Below are 17,512 nucleotides of genomic sequence, written 5' to 3' on the forward strand. Positions count from 1 at the left end.
AGATCTATGCAGAAAAATCCACCAGATCTTCTGTGGTGTCCATGTTGGAAAACTATCAAGAAAGGAGGAGAGATGTTGTCAGAGAAGAACATACAAAAGAATGGTCACCAAAAAGATAAAATGAAGTTTTTTGGGTGTAAATACAATGTTTTAAAGTTTGAGGAGGGTGATTGTTCATTCTAAAATTTAAAACCTTAAAAGTATATATAGTGAGGATGAAAGATTAATTTTTTAAAATTAAGTTAAGGGGAAAATAGTTAGTTTTTAAAACTAAATGGAAAAAAATTAATTTTTATTTGTTTAAATAAATGAGAGAGAAAATAATTAGTTTTTTAAATTAAAGAGTTAAAAATCAATTTTTTATTTAAATAAAAATCTCTAAATAATGATTTTACCCTTAACTGTAATGGTTAAAATTAATAGATAAATAATTATTTAAGTTTTTTAAAAATTAACAAAAATTATTTTGAGTTTTTACCATACCTTAGGTCAGAATAAGTCTTTTGCCTATCATAAAATTTCGATAATTTTTAGAAATACTAAACGAGAATTGATTTTTTAGTCCCGTCAAATGGATAGTATCGTAATTTGCTAAAGCTCTCTCTAATATATTTTGAAAAAATGGTCTGTTACAACTCCATTTAATACCAGAAACAACCCTATTCAATGAAAATTTTTGTTTCTACCTCTTTACCTATTTCTCCCCAATTTCAAACCCAATTTTATAATTAAGTTTCCATTATTATCCGCAATTTTACATTTACAAATTTTTAATTTATTTTCTTTTTTAAGATTCAGATTCATCCCGCTGTATGCTTATTCTCAAAAGTTTTAATACTATATTTCATCAAATTAAAAAAAAAAATGTTTCAATGATTTAGAAGATTTATAACTAGGGTATACGATTAAAAATTAAAATAGAAATTAAAAAATATGAATAAATTATTATATATTTTTTAATCATTTTTCTAAGTCTCTATCTTGCCGTCCAGTAGAAGGCTGGGGGGAAATCATCTTTCATAAATAAATATAAACCATATAATGTGTAATTCATGTGGTTAATTTACAGCCATTTGAATGATACAGTAACAAGATGAATTTGAGCTCTGAAGACTAGTCCGCATTTCTGAATTAATGTTTAAAGGAGATGTGAATGGCTTCTTTTCAAGTATGTCTTTCATTGAAGCACACCACATGCCTTTACGCTGGTCATCAAAACTTAAGTAAGAGTAGTTGATCTCGGTAGTTGCTAGACATGCCCTCTGCCTAATATCAATTATTTATAGGCCAAAGGACTATTTCTCACTCAAGTTTTGATAAAATAACAAATATATACTTGTGACAGATAAAAAACTTAAATACTTATCCAAATTTTAGTCTATTAGAACACAGTTTCAAATTTTTTGTTAGGATTAAGAGCTAAAATTATTATTTTACCAGTAATATTAAAATAATTAAAATTATATTTCATTTTTTTGCCTCTTTGGTTTGAAAAACTAATATCTTCTCTAAGATTAAGTTTTAAAAAATTCACTTTTTTCCCTTTACAATACCAAACTTGAATCGATCATTTTCTCTGACTAACAATAGACCAACGGTAAAAAAATAAGACAGAGTTGTCCAAAAGATGACTTTTAAACAACGACCATTGTCTAGATCTAGACAGCATTTGTTATCCAGTGAAAGATAAATACACCGGTCCAAGAGAGGTGAAAAAAAAACTTGAGAATTTGAGGGGAAAATCACTTTTTAAAGTTCAAACATAAGGTAGAATATTAATTTTTAAAACTTAAAAAAAAAAAGATAAAATTATATATTTAATAATAGTGTTATGCTTATATTTAATGATAAATTTAATAGTAATTTAAATATAGATGAATATTTTAATTTTTATCTATCACATATGTATTTTTAAGATTAAGTAAAAATTTGGGTGAAAAATAAACCATTGCCCTTATTTATGTTGTTAGGTGGATGCTGGACAAGCCCTCTGCCTAACATCATCAACCCCTCCCTCCCTCCCCCCATCCCCTGTCTCTCTCTCTCTCTCTCTCTTTTCCATGGGTTTGTTGAGTGCAAGGAATTAAATCCCGGTACAGAAGCAAGTCAAATAGGTGAAGCACTACTTTATTTTTTACGATATGATTAGATGTAAAAATATATTTGCTTTCATAATTTTACTTGAAAATATAATATAATATTTATAAAAAAGATCAATATTTATGGAATAAAAAGATATGGATATAATAGTATATATTAGTAAACTAGGAAAATTTTATCCTATAATCTAGGGAAACGTTTCTTTTTTGGAGATTATCCATATCGAGCCACTCACACCCACATAAATAATAATAATAATAGAAAAATCTCATTCATTTTGTGCGTATTCTCGCAACCTAATCTTATCAGTATAATAATAATAATGATAATAGAAAAATAATCTAAAATCATCACATTATTTAGTCTTATGTAATCAATCAACTCACCGCCAGATTTGAGTGGTTAAGAAATTTACAATATCTCCCTTTTATGAAAGCAAAATTCCAAGTACCCACTCACCCCCCCAACTCCACAGCTCTTGAACTATTTGATGATTTACTTTAATTTTCTCGTTAATTCCTTTGGACCTCTGCGTCATGATTCTTGGTTTAATGAACGCTCTAAACCAGTTGGTGGCAGTTTCAGGAGTCCTCTTCAAAGTGTCTTCCGCAGCCCGTGTACAATCCATCCACTATTTTAATTTTAAATAAATTTATGTTTATATATTTTTGAATTTATAATTAAATATATCATTATATAATTAAATAATTTTAAATTAAAAATAAATAATACATAATTATATAATAATAAATTATTTATATATCTAATTATATAAAATAATAAATATATGACATTGCACTAGATTCTGATGCTCTTCTGGAGCGGCCTGTCAAAATAAAAAAGCTCTAATGGGGACAAAAATATGGCACATGGTGGGGTAGTAGGACAACCTTAAACCATCTCAGACGTCCAAGGAAATCTTGAATGCTACCCGAGTGGAGTTCCTTTTACTTTTAATTTTAAAATTCATACTTTAGTTCTTCTTCCTTCTTACTTTTATTTATTTATTTATAATGTTTGATTTTATTATTATGGGGTGCAGGACCTTTACACTCCAGCTGTCATGGGCCATGGGTAGACCCTTTCTATGGTTAAGTTGAGCTTCAAGTCCACGTGGATGGGAATCAGATTGAGATCAATGAAACGTCCCAAATACATACATGCATGGAATGGTCATGGTTCCTTATTATCTCCCAGGCTCCCACTGTTCTGTTTTTGTAATTATTTGCTTTGATTTGAACCCAAATTAGCTACCACTGCTTTGCCCATTTTCATTACCTACTTACAATCTGGTCAAAATGAAAACCACTCATCAGTCATGGCCCCATACTTCGAAGAAACAGAGAAACAAGGAAACACCGAATATAATCTCCCCAATATTAATTCCTCATCAAAATTTTCAAAATCAATTAGATTTAAGAAAAGGTAACAGAGTAAAGAAGAAAGAACTCATCTGTCCTTAAAATTCTTTGGCCATCAGTCGCAAGCTTGCTCCTCTGCAATCAGTTTCATTTCCTTACCCTGCAAATCACAATATTAAACAATAAGTGGAAATGATAAAAGGGATATGGGACATGGACAAAGCGTGACAGAGGCAGAAAATGATAATGGCTGAACAGACCACGCAAATGCATCAAAACCATGATGGACAAGATTAAGCATATGTGTTACGCCACTGTGGAACCAGAGAGATAAGGAACACAACTTGGCACATAAGCTAAAGCACAATCTGACACTACAGGACCACACTGAACAAGAACGACCGCCATTGACGAATCCTAACGGTGAACAGAATGATGATGAAAGCTGCTCAATAATGGAGTTAATTAATGAACATACATCCAAAACAAAAAAAACAACTCACCATCACATAATTCTGGATCCAAAATGAAATTGGACTGAAAATTCATTAATGGCCACGCATCAAAAGAAACCAATCCTTAACGATTTACAGTCCCATGCCATTACATATATGATATAATATATATATCTTTCAACTTCCTTGCATATTTTTCCTTTTAAAATATTAATGTCCTTCACGGTTCATATTTCCTGTTCAGTTCCAAAGTATTATTGCCAGTAGTTCCCGTTATGAATGAGGTAGATCTGGCTAGGGTTTCCGTGAGCACAATTATAAGCATGACGAGGAGTAGTGCTCTTTGCGGCAGATTTTTCCATGCAGAGAGGAAAAGCTACCGGAGCCGGTATATGACGGTGGCAATTGTGTTTAGCGGTAAACCTGGTGGTGGTAGAAGTTGAAGCTGTGTAAATAGAAGATGATTTTGGCGATGAGGAAGATGATGATGGAGGTGAAGTTGATGAGATTTTTTTGGATGATTTTGGCAGCGAAAGAAAGGCTCTGATCTTTAAAGAATCTGGAGGTGACGCAACCCGATCGAACTCCTCTACAAGATTGGCCAGATCCTCATCAGAGGTGATGGAAACCAGAGCGTCTAAATCTTCCGTCGGCAATTGACAGCGAAGACTCACTGATGTTCGACACATCTCTCCAAGCTTCAACATCAACTCTGTAAATCACATGCCATAATTTCACCCTATATCAAACTAGGTATATATGCACACCACTCTCTTAAACTTACGCAATACGTAGAATCAACGTAAAATATCAAGAATTAGCCTTAAAAGAAATAAAAACTAACCGGCGAAAGAGATAGAGCGGTCAACAGCAAGTACACGGGTTTCGCCACCTAGATAACGGAGTTTACCATCGGGATAACGGGGGAGAATCTTGCCCCCGTAACTGCAGAGGAACTTGATGGTGGTGGAAGGTTTGACGGTGTCGAGTGAAGATCCGACCATAGCTTAGTGTTGTATTTGAAGAAGGAAAGAGAGGGAATTGGAAAAGGAAAAGCTTAGAAGATTGTTGGGAAGTGGCTTCTTCAAGCCTACGTTTGGAACTCTTGGTGCGTTATTTATAGAGAGTTTTTTTAAAGCTTACGTTACACACTGCCCCAGTCCCTTGGTAATTTACCTAATTATTCATTGCCTTTAATTTATTTTTATTCTATCAGAAAGAAAAAGGGAAACTATTTTCCATCTACATTTTAGCATAATCTCAATCATCGATTGAATTCCCTAAATCACCCGTGTTAAAACCTAAAATGAGAAAATAATGAATTTGTTAGAGTTTAATTGTAAAAAAAATTATTAATTTTTTAAACTAAAGAAAAAATAATATTAAATTTTAAAATTTAAAAGATAAAATAAAAATTTTATCATTGTCTCTAATTAAAATTTTTAAAAATTATTAAATTATAAATGAGTATTTAAATTTTTTATTTATTATAATATATTTTTAAGATTTAACTAAAGTTTGAATAAAAAATTATCTTTTTTTTAAAAAAAAAAAAAGGGTTAGGCCAGCTAAAGGATGGACCGGACAGGCTGGTAGGTTGAAAAGAGAAAAAGTGCTGGGTCAAAGGCAATGTATAATTACCTTTTTTCTTTCAAAATTCCAGTCTTCTCTCTTCAGAAGCTACACAAGTTGGGACAGTTGGAATACAGGCCGTCGTCATTCACTGTGTTTGACAGTAGATCTTCAATAAGATATTATGATGATATCTCCGTCCAGTATTTTAAAAATTTATCAAATAATTCTGCAGAATAAAAAAATAAAAGAAAATGAGTTTCAAGTCCACGTAAATTTAATTTACAAGGAATTTATTATAAGGAAAGGGTCGTATAGTTCTAAAAATTTTATGAATATTTTAATAATTTATTTTTTATTATTAATAATACTTTATTTAATTTATTAATAATAAAAAATTATGATATTTTTTTATTATTAATATTGATATGATAGATAATATAAATAGTAATCTAATTATTATTTTTATTTTAAATATTAAAAAATTATTAAAATATTATCAATTTTATTATAATTATATTATTATATTATTAATTTTTTTAAATAAAAATAAATTTATTAGTAATTAATATAATAAATAATTTAAAAATATTTAAAAATAATTATATTTAAATATATTTAAGTAAAATAATTTATTAATATTCTTTTATTATCTTTAATCTAACATAATAATTATTTATACCTATAAAATTTTATTAAACATAATAATTATTTATATTTAATAATTTTTTAAAATAATTTATTTTTATAATAAATTTTTTATTTTAATAATAAAATATTATCTAAATTAAACTAGGTATAACCGATTTTCAATTGTGGTCGGTAAAAAATAGCCAATCAAAACTCTGGGCAGCATGTAAGGAAAACCAGAAATCTGACAAAATGAGTTGAAAAGCGTAACCAAAAAGAGATGGGATGGGATCCACTCCTCACGAATATTCAGATGCTGGGGCAATTGCGTGGTGCTGCGGGTGTTGTTTCATTGAGGAAGAATAATATCCAAGTTTTCAAAAGGGCTCGTGTTTCCAATTTTTTCAGTATTGGTTTCTATTTTAACATATTTTAACAAGTTCAAAAAATACATCTCCCCTCCCCTCTTCTCTTCAAGTCTCGATTACAAGGATTGACTGTCTCCATAAATGGAAATAATTTTACATTTTATTTAATATCAAACAAAATATTATGGTCTGAAACATCTTTTTCGGTTCGCTCTCAAATAATAGTTTAACTAACTAGGTGTGAAATCCTTATGGGAGAGATCTAGGCTCGAGGCCCACCTCAAGGGAAGAAGTCTTAGCTCGTGACCACTTTAATATTATATTCGAATCATGTTAATTTAAATTTTATATTAAAAAATTTTAATTTTAATTTAATTTGAATTATAATTGTATTAAAATTTTTTAATATTCGAATTAGCTCGATCGGACTTAAATTGACTCGAAATTATATATTATTTTCACTTTTCAAAGTATTTTTATCGTTTTAATTTCTTCATTAAATTACCTTAATATACTATTAATAAAACACATAATATAACATTTTGTGTTATTGACAAGTGAGTTAAAAATTTATATACTAAAACTTTTAAAACACATCAATACTATGGGTAACCAAATTAAATTCTTAATATTTAGTAATAAAATAAAATATTTAAATAAAAATAAAAATAATATAAGTAATTGTAATTATACAAAGATATAATTATATGCAATTGGTAAATATTTGAAATTCTTACGATAAAGATACAACTTATAATTATAAAAGTAAGAACTTTAAAAGACGTTTACAATCTGACTAACTAAATCAAATTTTTACTACTTAATAATAAAATAAAAATAAATAATAATAAGAATAATTATAATTATATAAAGAAAAAACTATATATAATCTATAAAAATTTTAACTATTATTGATATTGTCTTTTAATATTTTTACAATTTAATTATAACAAAATCTATTAAAGTAATATTTATCCAAAATATTCGAATCGATTTGGATCTCATTAGATTACTTTCGTACAAGTCCTAATATTATCCGATTTAATTTTGTGTCATATCGGATTGACTTGAAATAAATTTCGTATCAAAAAACTCAATCCTAATCTGATATTTTTCTTGTCATGTTATATCAAGTTAACGAATCATATTAAAAATTATTAACTCTAGTTATAATTGTAAGGTCAATAACTGAATTTAAAATTTGATTTATTTAATATGATTTATTCAACTTTAAATAGAGGATTCAATTTAAATAGGATTTCTTGTTAATATTTAAAAAAAAAAATCTATTCTATGCTACAAACCAAAGTTTTAAACTAGTGCTCACCTTTGTTTATCTTCTTATCATGCACTTCGCTTTCTCACATTTTCTCACTTGTTTATGTTCAAAACCGCCCTAAAAAAGCAATTATAAATTATTCATCTCGACTCACTTTCTCTGTAAATAATAATTTATACTTTCACGAAGGCTATGGAATTTTGTTTGAAGGTGGCATGGTCCAGCTGCCCACTTGTGCTAAGCAGTGAGGATGAGGTTGGCAGTCGGCTGTTGTTTTGTGGAATTTTCAAAATTCCGTGTGAGGTCACACGTGTCAATCACCCATCTGATTTGAAATCAGATGCACCAAAGTGGGAGAATGGTGACCATACCTGATGTATCATTTTGTGGTTCAATTCAAGCAACGGCATGGGTGGTGTTGTGTGTATTAAATATACCTAAACATTTGGTGCTTTTTCGTCCATCTCGACTCAGCATTCCCATTAACAATAAGTTAATATTAATTATGTATCGAAGCAAATTTTAAAATTAAGATGCATTAACATAATAAATCTTTTATTTTCGTTAATTTTTAAAATGGTAGATTTTCTAAAATGTTCTTATATGTTAGCCTATGTTGTCATCTCATCGTCAGATTAAAATTATCCAATCATACGATTGATATGTTTTTCTCATACACAAAAGAAATCTAAGCCACAAAAAATAAAAAATTCGTTAAATAATTATTTTTCACCTTAATTTTGATAAAATGACGATGTCTCACTTTTTAAGTTTAAAAAGTTAATTTACCAAAACTTAGATTAGACATCTCTTTCATTTCTTATCTCTTTCTTCCTCTTCTCTCTCCACCAAATGATAAAATGAATTATTTTATTTTATTATTTTATAATCCTTTGAATTTATAATTTCTGAAGAATGCTATGCAGAGGTTTAAAGAGATTTAAAAAAAAAAAAAGATCCGGTTTAAGACAAGGTTTGTGAAAACAATAAGAAAGGAAAAATAAGAAAAATAATTTATGTCATTTTTATATAATTTTTTTATTAATAAAAATAGATGATAAGTAGATAAAAAATTATTTTTTCGTAAAAGTTAAGTTGTTGAAAATAGTCACCATGCAATGATAATAAATTTGAAAGTCGAAACAATAGTTTGAGTGATAAAAATAAGAACACTTAAACAAACAAGAAAGACAGTATGAGTTAAAAACTTATTGCTAGTATATTAAAATTAAACATTTGATTTATTTGATACAATAATTATAAGATTAACTTATATATCCAGAGTTTCACTTTCCTCAAATAAACACGTGTTTGGTTCATATATTAGAAGATTATTTTGATAATTTATCTTTTATTACTACTGTTATTTTGTTTGGTTTATCTAGTACTACTTTCATTTTGGATTTTAAAATATTACTTATGTAATTTTGATTTTTGTTTTAATTATATAATTATTTATTAATTTCCAGAACAAAAGTAATATTATTTTAATTATTATAATAAATAATATGAACAATATCTTAAAATAATTATATATTAAAAAATTTAAATAAAATAATATTATAATATTATTTTATTAACTCTAAGTAAATAAAATAATTATTTATAACTATCAATTATTACTAAATTTTATCAAGTATAGTCATAATTTATAACTATTAATTTTTTAGTTAATATTTTTAATTATTATAACAAATAATATAAAAAATATTTTAGAATAATTTTTTTTATAATATTTATATAAAATAATATTTATATTATATTTAATCAAATATAATAATTATTTATATTTATCTATTTTTATTTAATATTATAATATTTTATAATTTCTTTAAATAATATATTTTTTAACAATTTTTTTTATTAAAGATTACCTAAACTCTTTAACAGAAAAAGAAAACGAATACATGGCAAAGGCAACTTTCAAATGCCCCCTACTCTTTCGGTGGATGTGGGTCCTACTAACGTCATGATCCTACACAGCGACGGCGCCGATAAAATGGGAAGGAATTGATTCTCATCAAATGGATTCATTGCAAACCACGTTTTGCCACGAGGAGGGCCACCAATGTAACGCCACGTAAGATAAATACAGGTAATGGACATACACTTTTGGCGCTTGTGGACCTATTGGGCACCAAAGTCACCTTGAAGAATATTCTCTTTACCTCTGTCTCTTTCTTACGTGTGTAACAGGGTGGGCAATTCTCTTCATATTCGTACCTAGGGCTGGAAATGACCTAACTCAGTCCAAATCTGATCAGATTTATTTTAAACTTGTTTTAGATTAGGTTCAATTCAGATTTAGGTTGGGTTTACTAAACTCATTCAATCATATATTCATAAATAGGTTTATATTCATTATCTCAAACTTATGTTCGAATTTATTCAAGTTAAACTCGTTTTGAATTTAAATAAACTCGATTTAAATTCAATTCCATATTTAAGTAAGGCTAGAAGCAATATTGTTTTTTTAAAGTTCAAGCGAGTCATGCTTAACTCGTAAACCGAACATAACTCTAGTTCAAGTTTGGGCTTGAATTTGTTTCCAGTTTTACTTTTTAACTCATACTTGGATTCATGTTCATATTCGTTTGAACTAAGTTTGTTTCGAACTTAAACAAACTCATTTTGAATCCAATCATATTCGTATTACACAAACGGAAATTTTAAATTTTTGGGTCCATTGGAGGCCTAGATTTTGAATGGAAATTCTAGAATTGTGCCATGGGATCTCTAGAGTGTATTTAGAACGCATTTGAGTTCAAAGACAATTAGGCCCCAAAATAGATTGATTCCCCATCACTTGGATGCTCCATATAAAGAATCCACGAGTTAAATGCTTACTTCGATTGATCAATAACTCTTTGTTCATAGGAAAATACATTATCAGTTTTCCGACTTAAAAGATAAATGACCGATTGCTTCCAATTGCCAAATACTGGGCATTTGTGTCTTAGTTGTACCGTCAAGTGGACCAAAGCCTCATCATATCTGATTAGATGGAGTTCGGAATTCTTGTATCATCTAATTTTTTTCAAAAGAACTTACGTATCCAACTTAAATTCTATCCTAAGGGGGGAGAAAAGGTCGAAAAACACCTCACAAACCACATGTCAAAAACGAAACAAGAGAACCATAAAAGAAATGAATATAAAATATCAATGTAGAAAATAGAGAGAAGAAAAAAAAAAAAAAAAGAAACACTTGGTATGGAGAAAGAGGTTTAAAATTGCAACTTTTGAGTAATTTATGTGCATCTATCGTCAATTTTCCCTTTACTTATTGCACGTTTCTTGTGCCTCATCAACAACTTTTCAACATGTCTCAAAACTGTATTTGTTTTCAATAAAACTATGTATATCCACTTTGGGTACACAAATATATAGATACTTATATGTGTTATCACATGATTGGATAATTTTGAATTAAAAATAAAGTAACAATCAATCATGTAATGACACATATAAGTATATATACAATTGTGTACCTAAAGTGGGTACACATAGTATTGCTCATTTGTTTTTTATAAAAAAATCCCAGGATAATCTCTTTCTCTTCACATAATTAGATATTTTCCTTGCAGAAATGAAAATCATATCCAAAGAGAGTGCCCTTCAACGAAAATGCAGGGACAGAATAGGATGGAGGGGCAGACGGTTGGCTTATTGAAACAAAGGCAGGCATCGCGAAATCAAAGGCACAAATCAATTATTGATTAATAATAACGAAAAAGCTCGATGTACAAAGCAATTCTTACTAACCTATATGATGAAAGAATTTCTAACAGGTTTCCTGGATTCTATAATGGAAACGAGGAAATAAAATTTCTTGTTGAATTATTGGTCAGTCTTGAAGGCAAAAGTGTTCTCATGATGCTCCTTGTGCATTCATCAGTTTTTAACATGTAATTAATGAATCAGACCCATGAAAAAACTTGGGAGAAGGGGAAGTGTCAACTTACATATGCATCCTTCAGATAAGTCTCAGTTCATACTCACCAGCCATTGTTATGTATCTTACCCATGGGAGAGCATGGTAACCACTTTTCTCAAATATCTTCAGGTATCGAACCTACAAAATTCCAACATGTACGTAGAAAGATCACTACAGTCTCAACTCTGTTATTGTTGGTTCTGTCAAGAATGATTTGACCAACCATATAATATCATTTTACAGTAACAATCTGATTTACTAGAAAGCTCTAACTGGTGTGATAATACCATGTATAACACAATTTAGTATGAGACCATTCAGTCTCCAGTGGAGCAGAGGTCATTTAACTTGAGGACCAATTTTGGGAAAAGGAAATTTCATTTAACAGATTACTTTTGGAGAGAAAGGACAGAGCATTTTTTTGCATAAAATATGACAAAGAAAAAAAAAGAAGGGCTATGTGCTATAGTTAGAAGGCATGGATGTGTCAAATGTCTTCTTGCATTTATGTCAGAAAACATTGTTCTCTCTTTTAGAACTTAAATAGTATCCATATTGCAAGTAATCAAATCCAATTTAGTTTTCTCACATTGATCTAAGGACTAGTATATGCTTGAGGTGAGATAAGTAAATAGATGGTAGATGAAAATTATGGCGTTCACCCAAAGGAATAAGCATAAATTGGCCAAAAGAATAAGAACAGCAAGCTATAATTTTTATGAAGGCGTACCTGAATTCCTGAAACAGTAAAATATGGTATTTCAAAATTCACACGTATAGGAGCTTTTCTTTTAGGAGTTGATTCTTCATCAGTTATGCTGGGAAGGGTGAACTCAGCCCTCAACGTGTATTCCTAAGTAATTTTGGTTGTGAACAGTATCAAAACCATGACTGAGGTGCAATTATATAAAGAACTACATAAAAGTTTCTTCATATTTTAGGGCAAAACAATAAAAATTCAAAGTTAGCTCATACCTTGCCACCAGGAAAAGATATAATTTTCCAGACCAGTGCATCAGTTTCAGGTGCATATGATGCAGATCCATTGAAGTCCAAACACTTGGATTGGAAGCATCAGCTGACACAGGCAACTCAATCTTAACATTTGTTGCTGTACTGTGTCATTCAATGATTTTTTTCATCAGTATTTAAGAAATTAGAACAACAGCCTCTTCAGAACTTGAAGCAACAAAGCTGACAACAGAAACAATGGCATAACCTAAGTACCTTCGCTCCTTGAACTGACTCCTAGCTTTTACCAGGACCTCAACGTGACTTCTAGAATGCTTCTCAACACGAGCTTCCACCCAAATCAGAGGCTTCACCTGATCAAATAAGAAAATTATAAAATTCCATTTAATATGCAATTCCGGAAGGGGCAAAAAAAAAAAAAAAAAATTATAAATCACAGATTGAACCTTAGTATTCAGTCGATATGTCATGAGATCAAATGATCCATCAGGTGGTATGAAGGAGATGATCCTATCACTTTCAAATCGAGCCAAGCGCACACACCTAGACAAAAAGTAGGAGTTGGCACATTTATTAGATCATTAAAAATCAGGATTCACAATAAACTTTACAAACGGTTGTATTACCAACACCAAATTAAAAGGAGGCTAGTGTCAAGTTACATACTGATGAAATTTGATGTCATCTAAATCAATAGCCTTTCCCTTTGTTTTTCGACCTTGTGCCTCCAATAATATTCTGTCATTTAGGCCAAGCTTACACTCAGGCATACCACTGGAAAAGAAAATTCAGTGGGTTTAGTCTCCAGCTGCAGCTAACAGATAAAACTGAGTAACAAGCTCAAACAAAGAAAATTTGGACATGGAAGTACATTTTCTAAGATAAGTCTGTATTGGTTGAACTTTCCAACCATTCTATAGGATAGTGTGGACATGGATACAAAGCGCAATCACAGTCAACACACAAGTAAAGATAGGAATCTGTGAAGTTGAATTGAGATTCCTTTTTCGTTTACCTTCCAGGGTTCATCTTTATATTTGAACCAATAAAAATAAAATTCAACTGGATTACCAACTAGGCCAAGTTCGAGTAAAATATGGTAGGTGTAAATAGCTACAATTCTCATCATAACATAAACCCTTTCAATTTGCATAATTTCTTTACATGATAACAGAAATTAGAGTGTTTCAAGAAATATTTACACCATAGTCAAATTTATATCAGTGTCAAACAGCCACTTTTACTGATGAATCACAGCATTGAAAACTCAGAGTTGGACAACACAAGGGATACACAAACTTCAACTAACTCAAATATTCTAAACTTCAATACAAATAACACATTTCTTATGTTCACTTGGCTAGCATGTAGATCCTCAGGAGAAAAATTGGTGAGAAAACTAGGAATTGGAGCAGTAATGCATAAGAAAAACATTATTGTCATACGGAATTTTGTGGTAATGATATGTTGGAAGAATGAAAACTTGATAAATTAAATAGATTCATAATGTGACAATCAAGCAACACTAATATATCAATTTGTATGTGTAACAATATTGTTTTAGCTATGAGTAACATTAAAGAGTAAAAATTCAGCCAAAAAAAAAACATTAAAGAGTAAAAAATAGTAAGAACTAACTAGAAACCAAAACCACATAACTAAATAGTTCCAAATTTCAGTGGATTACACACCTCAAATAAGTTCTCATCTTCAATGCCCCAACAACATCAGATCTAATTATTTGTCCATTGTTGTTGACAAGTATATTAACACTCTCCACAACATCTAAGAAAACCTGAAGAAACAATAAGAGATCTCCATCATTCCATGGCAGGTATCTATAAGCAACACATAAGAAGAAGAAAAGCAAAAGCCACTAACTTCATTCTTCTTGTACTGTATCCCTTCACTCCGCCAAGATACTGCATTTGTGACAGCCATAGGAGGCCTCTGTGTAACTTCCATTCTATATGCATCGGTCTTGATATATTCACTTAAGATGGCTGCTTCAGTATATTGAGGATAACCATAGTCCATCATTTCATCAAGCAACTCATACTGCCAAAAGCAGAAAGAACAACTTTACCGTATCAATCTGTTCAATGCAGGAGTAAATTAACATTATAAAATAAAAACATTAACGCACCACCACCACAAAGTTATCTCTAATTGATTCCTCCTCTAACTCTTCAAAATAGTGCTTAAAAACCTGAGTGTAGAAAGAATACCAGAATCACACACTTCAATTCATTAAAACCAAAACATATGTGATAATTAAAAGCAAATAGCAGCAATGCTTACATGTACGACACGGTGTAAAAAGAAAAGAAGGCTGGCGGCATTGCAGTTCTGCCGCGACGCAGTCAAAAGATAAACATTGGAATGCTGTATAAACAAGTATGAAACTCCATTATCATACACAACCGGATCTTGCGATTGCGCATCTCCCTAAATCACAACAAATCACCAGAAACAGACAACAATCAATACACTTTACAGCTTCTAAGCTTAAATAGCTAAACCAAGTAAACGAACCAAATTTTAAACATATAGCGAAGCGAGTCCCACCAATGAGCAAACAAAATTTATAAAATAAATAATAAATGAGATAACCTCTTTCTCGATGAGCTTGGTGAAGAAGCGCTCGGCTTGAATAGCAGAGACATCTCCACGGTAGTCGCGCCACACCAGAACCTGTCCCTTAATGTCTAGAAGAAACAGTGCCGAGAGTGCACCTGCCATATACGTTTTTTTCAAAGGTTCCTACACGTTAATCAGATACACAAGTGTTGTATAATGTCCTGGAGGAGTCATGAAATCTAAATGAAAAATGAAAATTTATCAAATATTAACTAATTAATTGCAGATTTTTCTTGTTAAATCATTGTTGTTGATGTCTGTAATTTTGAGTGACCCCTTAAAGCGTACTATACTGGAAGTGGATCCATCCATGTTTCAATGGCACCGCTCCTCGCGAACTGCTGAAGTCTTCCTTAAACGCAGCCGTTTTATATGGGTCAAAACTTAACTTGGTTAACTATGAGCTACAAGGGCAACTCTCAATTTTTAAAAGATGGCCACAAGGGCTTATTTCCACCTATGGTTTGATGTACATTATTATAGCCTTCATAGTATGATAGTGATGGAAATAGCCATTTATTTTATCAGGAGAAGGACTATTTCCCACCCAATTTTTGATGCTTTCTTAAAATACTACCTACGACAGATGAAAAACCCTTATTCCTATCCATGAGTCGTTAATATGGATAATATTTGTTTGGATAGAGTTAAAATATCCATTTTACCCTTATTAGATGAAATAACAAGAATACCCTTCAATTTAATCTACAAAATTCGTCCCAAAAATTGATGTTGGGGTTTGATTGAAATTACCAATTTACCCCGTAGAATGGAAATTACCAATTGATGTTAGAGACTGATGTTTTTATGCCTTCAAGACTTCAATTACTTTTTATTCAATTCATAAGCTCATTTTAATGGAATTTCATATTGATGTTTTTTTGCATTTTAAATTCCAGACTGAAAATGTAAAAACCAAAATCCAAAATTCTAGACTGAAAATGCAGAAACCAAAATCCAAAAACAAGAAAATGAACAAACCAAATTGTGCATTTTGCATTTCAATTACGTTAGAGACTGATGTTTTTCTGCATTTCAAATTCCAGACTGAAAATACAAAAACTAAAATCTAAAATTCTAAACTAAAAATGCAGAAACCAAAATCCAGAAACAAGAAAATGAATAAACCAAATTGTAAACAAAAACCTGGAAAAAATATTAATCTCTCAGAAACTTAAAGAAAATGCAGAAAAATTCCAAAAACAGGAAAATGCAGAAGAAACCAAATGATAAACAGAACCCTGAAAAATAATCAACTTTCAACAAGAAAATGCAGAAGAAACCAAATAAACTTTCAAAAACTAAAAGAAAATGCAGAAAATGCAGAAAATCAAGGAAACCATAAGCTGGAAAACAATAATTCTTCAGAAACAAAAAGAAAATGCAGAAAACTAAATTGTAAACTATAAGCTGGAAAACAATAAACTTTCAGAAACCAAAATAACCAAGCAGAAAACCAAATTAGAACCTTTAAGTGCAGAAACCATATGTTAACATTACCAATTATCAACAGAAACCAATTATCAATTGAATTCTAGAAAAATTTTTTTAACATATTACTGCATAAACCACAAAAGCAAGCACCAATGCACTAAATCAACACAACATTACCAAAAAAACATCATTACTGCAATTACGATCAGATGAAATATCAACAGTAGTATATCAAAAAATAAAAAACATTTTACTTCAAAATTACTTATGAGTGCTGCATATTACAAACTACTTATGAGCGCTACATATTACAAACTACTTAATGAGCGTTGCATATAAAAAAAAAAATTCTCTTAGCATTTTTTAGAGTTCTGCCAAAAAAACCAATGCAGTGAACTCTTCATGAAGGCTGCAAAGAATAAGTTTGATGCAGTTACTTGAATTAGACCCCTGGAAACAAAATTTACATTAGTTAAATCTTCTTGGTTCAACATTTATCAACCTAGCTAACAGAAAGAAAAATAAAAAAAATAAATTGACTACGAAAATGTATTTCACTGCATAAATACATGGATCATTAATATCATATTATGAAGGTTGGTTGGAAGAAGTTTGTGCAAATTGTGCTCGTGCTGAGTGAGTTGTCATACTTGGTATTGTCTTTCTTTGTTAACAAAACAAAAAATTGAAGAATTAGTTAAGGAAGAATAAACCAGAGGGTATGATAGAATAATGAAAAATAATGTATAATAATTACTTTTGATT

The 17,512-nt window shown here is 30.1% G+C and overlaps 1 protein-coding gene, 1 long non-coding RNA gene and 1 pseudogene across 2 annotated transcripts; all 3 read right to left on the reverse strand.

Annotated features, from left to right (window-relative positions):
• Positions 1-2,344: 2,344 nt before the first annotated feature.
• LOC123217536 lies at positions 2,345-3,958 on the reverse strand. Its single transcript, XR_006502496.1, has 2 exons — positions 3,722-3,958; positions 2,345-3,621 (listed from the first exon to the last, which is right to left on the reverse strand). It is a non-coding gene; the product is annotated as an uncharacterized LOC123217536 (long non-coding RNA).
• A 30-nt stretch (positions 3,959-3,988) lies between these two features.
• On the reverse strand, positions 3,989-5,023 carry LOC123217535. Its single transcript, XM_044638611.1, has 2 exons — positions 4,761-5,023; positions 3,989-4,628 (listed from the first exon to the last, which is right to left on the reverse strand). Exons 1-2 carry the CDS (start codon positions 4,918-4,920, stop codon positions 4,171-4,173), a joined length of 618 nt encoding a protein of 205 aa, XP_044494546.1. The 5' UTR covers positions 4,921-5,023; the 3' UTR covers positions 3,989-4,170.
• Positions 5,024-11,456: 6,433 nt separating this feature from the next.
• On the reverse strand, positions 11,457-15,604 carry LOC123217537 (annotated as a pseudogene).
• Between the last annotated feature and the right edge of the window lie 1,908 nt (positions 15,605-17,512).

The sequence above is a fragment of the Mangifera indica genome, chromosome 5, assembly GCF_011075055.1.
Source record: "Mangifera indica cultivar Alphonso chromosome 5, CATAS_Mindica_2.1, whole genome shotgun sequence".
NCBI classification, from domain to species: Eukaryota; Viridiplantae; Streptophyta; class Magnoliopsida; order Sapindales; family Anacardiaceae; genus Mangifera; species Mangifera indica.

What these genes read in the sequence shown, in the direction of transcription:
- LOC123217535 (XM_044638611.1), bottom strand. Translation starts at nt 4,920, where the DNA reads ATGGTCGGATCTTCACTCGACACCGTCAAACCTTCCACCACCATCAAG. An exon ending in CCGCTCTATCTCTTTCGCCG is followed by an intron (nt 4,629 to 4,760) that starts GTTAGTTTTTAT and finishes TGTGATTTACAG; the next exon opens with AGTTGATGTTGAAGCTTGGA.